Here is a 6,106-nt window from a genome sequence, read left to right on the forward strand (position 1 = left end):
CAGTTAAATTTTCAGTTATAGAATTAATTTTCAAGAAAATAGTTCATTTTTCAACTAAATTAATTATTTTTTAACTGAAAAGATTGATAGTTGAACTGGTTAAATTTTAAACTAAGAGATTAAATTTATACAAAAATAGAGGAATTTCTAACGAAAAAGATGAATTTTTATAAAAATAATTGAATTTTCAACTAGAAGAAGATAAATATTGATCAAAATAGTTGAATTTTAAACCGAAAGACGAATTTTGAGTAAAACAGTTACATTTTCATCCAAAAAGGAAGATTTTTAAACAAATTTCTTGAATTTTCAACAAAATAATTTAATTTGTATCGAAATAATCAGTTTTTTAAACAAACAAAAACATATATTTATATAAATTTTAAATCCTAAATAAAATCGTTAAATTATCAGCTGAAGAAATTATTTTAAACAATTAAAAAGTTCATTTTCACCCGAAAAGTTAAATTTTGTACTAAAAAAGATGAATTTTCAACTAGAAGTTGTGCAGTTAAATTTTCAGTTATAGAATTAATTTTCAACCGAAAGTAAAATAATTTTCAAGAAAATAGTTGATTTTTCAACTAAGAGATTAAATTTATACAAAAATAGAGGAATTTCTAACGAAAAAGATGAATTTTTATAAAAATAATTGAATTTTCAACTAGAAGAAGATAAATATTGATCAAAATAGTTGAATTTTAAACCGAAAGACGAATTTTTAGAAAGACAGTTAAATTTTAATCAAAAAAGAAAGATTTTTTAACAAATTTCTTGAATTTTCAACAAAATAATTTAATTTGTATCGAAATGATCAGTTTTTTAAACAAACAAAAACATATATTTAAATAAATTTTAAATCCTAAATAAAATCGTTAAATTATCAGCTGAAGAAATTATTTTAAACAATTAAAAATTTCATTTTCAGCCTAAAAGTTAAATTCTAGAAGTTCTGCAGTTAAATTTTCAGTTATAGAATTAATTTTCAAGAAAATAGTTCATTTTTCAACTAAATTAATTATTTTTTAACTGAAAAGATTGATAGTTGAACTGGTTACATTTTAAACTAAGAGATTAAATTTATACAAAAATAGAGGAATTTCTAACGAAAAAGATGAATTTTTATAAAAATAATTGAATCTTCAACTAGAAGAAGAAAAATATTGATCAAAATAGTTGAATTTTAAACCGAAAGACGAATTTTGAGTAAAACAGTTACATTTTTATCCAAAAAGGAAGATTTTTAAACAAATTTCTTGAATTTTCAACAAAATAATTTAATTTGTATCGAAATAATCAGTTTTTTAAACAAACAAAAACATATATTTATATAAATTTTAAATCCTAAATAAAATCGTTAAATTATCAGCTGAAGAAATTATTTTAAACAATTAAAAAGTTCATTTTCACCCGAAAAGTTAAATTTTGTACTAAAAAAGATGAATTTTCAACTAGAAGTAGTGTAGTTAAATTTTTAGTTATAAAATTAATTTTCAAGGAAATAGTTAATTTTTCAACCAAATAAATTAATTTTCGACTGAAAAGATATATAGTTGAAACTTAAACTAAGAAGATTAATTTTATACAAAAATAGAAGAATTTTTAACGAAAAAGATTAATTTCCTTTAAAAGAATTGAATTTTCAACAACAAAAATACTTTTTCAAGCTTGAATAAAATATTTAGATTTTTAGTCAAAGAAATTATTTCAAGTAGTTAGAAAAATGAATTTTCAACTAAATGATTAAATTTTAAATAACAGAAAAAAGAAGTTTTAACCAAGAAGATTAATTGTATGCCATAAAGGATGAATGTTCAAATATAAATAGTGTAGTTAGATTTTAAGTTAATTAATTAATTTGCAACCGCAAAAAAAATTCTCAAGAAAATAGTTAAATTTTCAATCGAATAAATTACTCTAACTAAAAATACAAAAACTTAATCCAGAAATGCCAAATTATCAGAAAAAGCTGAATATTCATCAAGATAATTGAATATCAACTAAAAAAGATAAATATTCAATGAAACAAACGAAATTTCAAGTTAAATTCTGAATCTTCGTCTGAAAAATTAATCTTCAAGGTTGAACTTCCAACCAAAAAAGACGAATTTTCAACAAAATCGTTCACATTTTATCCAAAAAGGATACATTTTGAATAAAATTGTAAAATTTTTAACAAAATAATTAAATTTGCATTCAAATAATAAAGCGTTTAAGCCAAAAAAGATTGCCAAATGTTTCAACCAAAAAGAATGAACTTTCAAACGAAAGTAGTTCGATTTTCTTAATAGATTCTTTTAATATTCAATTCGCATTTATGTGATAAATTGAGAAAAAAAGGGGAAAGACTCTGAATTTAATTTTTAATACTTTTAAAATATTCGGTTGAAAAACTCGAAATTTTTTTTATAAAATAAATCTAATTTTCCATCTTACACTTTTTCATTCAACTTTTGGTCGCACTTTTTTTAAATTAACATAATTTTTATGCATTTTCATTCTCTAGTTGTAATTATATATTTTTTAAATAATAGTTTATTTTTTATTTTTTAGCAATTCTTGAGTGTCTGCAAGAAATGATGCAAGTGCCAGGAATTGTTACTGGAAAACAGGGTGGCAATAGCATTTACGTACCATCCATTTATTCCAAGAGTCAAAGTGAATGGGTTGATAATTTCTACAAGCAAAATGGATATCTAGGTATGTAAATATAATTCAGGGCTTGGATCTCGCGACTTTTTCCATTTTTTTTCGGCTCTTTTGAACATTTTTTTATTTTTTACGGAAAATTCGACTAATTGACTTTTTTTCCGTCCTAAAATTGAAAAAAGTGTTTATTTTTTGAATTCGTATTTAAAGATTAAATTTGTTAAAATCGCAAGCCCTTAACAATTAAACATTGTCAAGTCAAAATATTTAAAATCGATTAAGTTTAAATTAAATTACAGTAATCACATTCTTTTATCTGTTATCCTCTTTTTTTAAAGATTTTTTTCCCGTTATCAAGAATTTCCCCCTTTTTGTTGTATTTTAAATTAAATTCGATCTAATTTATATAACATAATAATAAAATTGATTTTTTTCTTGGTTAAAGATTCGTCATTTTAGTTCAAAATGTATTTTTTGTTTTAAATTAATTTCTTAAAATAAAGATGTAACAATTCCATTTTTAATTGAACTTTGATCTTTTTTTAGTCAATTTTCAAATATTTGGTACAAAATTATAATTTTTAATAATATATTAATGATATATAATAATATATTGGTTTAAAAAATTCTAAAATTTGTAACCATTTAAATTAATTTTTTAACTGCATGGTAAATCTTTAAAAAAAAAATAAATATCTGATCACAGAAATCAACTTTTGCCTAAACTGGTAATTCGTCAGTCAAAAAAAAAACTCAGTTTGAACAAACTAGTTCAATTTTTAATCAAAGTGATGAATTTTTAATTAAAATTATGAATTTTTAACTAAATAGTTCAATTTTAAAAAAAATTATATTTTAAGAAAATTTTCTTTACAAAAATGCATTTTAACTAAATAGTTGAAATGTTTGAATAAAAAATATAACATTTTAATTAAAAATAGGATAATTTAATTTTCAGTGAATAAATTAATTTCCAACAAAGTGCAATGTGAAAAAAAAATTAAGTAAATAGTTAAATTTTCTACAAAATGCATGCATTTTTAATCAAATAATTAAATTTTTGATTAAAAAATATGAATTATTAATTTAAAATGAAAAAGATAAATTTTCCTTTTAAAACTTTTAATCTGTTTTATTGAAAGTTAATTTTTTTGATTGAAAATTAATTTTTCTGATTGAAAATTTACATATTTTATTGAAAATTATGGCTTTTTTCTCTAAAGATTTATCACGTTAGTTGAAAATTGATTTAAAGATAAAAGAATTTTCGTTTCAAAAATTAATTTTCACCATCAATTTTCAAATATTTGGTAAAAAAATTAATATGCTTTATTGAAAATTAATTTTTCTGATTGAAAATTTACCTATTTTATTGAAAATTATTTTTTTTTCTAAAGATTTATCAATTTAGTTGAAAATATATTTAAAGATAAAAGAATTTTCATACCTTTTTGTTTTCAAAAATTAATTTTCACCATCAATTTTCAAATATTTGGTAAAAAAATTAATCTGTTCCAATAAAAATTAATTTTTCTGATTGAAAATGTACCTATTTTATTGAAAATTTTTTTTTCTCTAAAGATTTATCAATTTAGATGAAAATTGATTTAAAGATAAAAAAATTTTCATATATTTTCGTTTCAAAAATTAATTTTCACCATCAATTTTCAAATATTTGGTAAAAAAATTAATCTGTTCTATTGAAAATTAACTTTTCTGGTTGAAAATTTACCTATTTTATTGAAATTTTTTTTTCTCTAAAGATTTATCACTTTAGTTGAAAATTGATTTAAAGATAAAAGAATTTTCGTATATTTTCGTTTCAAAAATTACTTTTTACCATCAATTTTCAAATATTTGGTAAAAAAATTAATATGTTTTATTGAAAATTAATCTGTTTTATTGAAAATTAACTTTTCTGGTTGAAAATTTACCTATTTTATTGAAAAAAATTTTTTCTCTAAAGATTTATCATTTTAGTTGAAAATTGATTTACAGATAAAAGAATTTTCATGCATTTTCGTTTTAAAAATTAATTTTCAAATATTTGGTAAAAAAATTAATATATTTTATTGAAAATTAATTTGTTTGATTAAAAATTTACCTATTTTATTGAAAATTATTGCTTTTTTCTCTAAAGATTTATCACTTTGGAAGAAAATTGTTTAAAGATAAAAGAATTTTCATACATTTTCGTTTTCAAAAAATTAATTTTAACCGTCAATTTTCAAATATTTGGTAAAAAATTAATCTGTTTTATTGAAAATTAATTTTTCTGGTTGAAAATTTACCTATTTTATTGAAAATTATTACTTTTTCTCTAAAGATTTATCACTTTAGAAGAAAATTGTTTGAAGATAAAAGAATTTTCATACATTTTCGTTTCAAAAATTAATTTTCACCGTCAATTTTCAAATATTTAGTAAAAAAATTAATCTGTTTTATTGAAAATTAATTTTTCTGGTTGAAAAAATACCTATTTTATTGCAAATTATTTTTTTTCTGTAAATATTTATCACTTTAGTTGAAAATTGATTTAAAGATAAAAGAATTTTCATGCATTTTCGTTTTAATAATTAATTTCCAAATATTTGGTAAAAAATTAATCTGTTTTATTGAAAATTAATTTGATTTAAAATTTACTTTTTATTGCAAATTATTTTTTTCCTCTAAAGAATTATCACATTAGTTGAACATAGATTTAAAGATAAAAGAATTTTCATACATTTTCTTTTTAAAAATTAATTTTCAAATATTTGGTGAAAAATTAATCTGTATTATTGAAAATTAATTTTTCTGATTAAAAATTTACCTATTTTATTGAAAATTATTGCTTTTTTCTCTAAAGATTTATCACTTTAGAAGAAAATTGTTTAAAGATAAAAGAATTTTCATAAATTTTCGTTTCAAATATTAATTTCCAAATATTTGGTAAAAAATTAATCTGTTTTGTTGGAAATTAATTTGATTAAAAATTTACCCATTTTATTGGAAAAATTTTTTTCAATAAAGATTTATCACTTGAGTTGAAAATTGATTTACAGATAAAAGAATTTTCATGCATTTTCGTTTTAAAAATTAATTTTCAAATATTTGTCAAAAAAATTAATATGTTTTATTGAAAATTAATTTGTTTGATTAAAAATTTACCTATATTATTGAAAATTATTATTTTTTCTCTAAAGATTTATCACTTTAGAAGAAAATTGTTTAAAGATAAAAGAATTTTCATACATTTTCGTTTTCAAAAAATTAATTTTCACCGTCAATTTTCAAATATTTGGTAAAAAATGAATCTGTATTATTGAAAATTAATTTTTCTGATTAAAAATTTACCTATTTTATTGAAAATTATTAAAGATTTATCACTTTAGAAGAAAATTGTTTAAAGATAAAAGAATTTTCATAAAATTTCGTTTCAAAAATTATTTTCCAAATATTTCGTAAAAAATTAATC

The 6,106-nt window shown here is 19.1% G+C and overlaps 1 protein-coding gene across 1 annotated transcript in view; it reads left to right on the top strand.

The window, feature by feature from the left end:
• Positions 1-6,106, top strand: part of LOC117171665 (E3 UFM1-protein ligase 1 homolog) — a 35,665-nt gene that overhangs the window by 11,853 nt on the left and 17,706 nt on the right. Inside the window, exon 3 of the mRNA XM_033359176.1 lies at positions 2,554-2,700. Coding sequence (XP_033215067.1) covers positions 2,554-2,700 — 147 coding nt within the window. The remainder of the gene's footprint in view (positions 1-2,553; positions 2,701-6,106) is intronic.

Source organism: Belonocnema kinseyi, chromosome 4 (assembly GCF_010883055.1).
Source record: "Belonocnema kinseyi isolate 2016_QV_RU_SX_M_011 chromosome 4, B_treatae_v1, whole genome shotgun sequence".
Classification (NCBI taxonomy): domain Eukaryota; kingdom Metazoa; phylum Arthropoda; class Insecta; order Hymenoptera; family Cynipidae; genus Belonocnema; species Belonocnema kinseyi.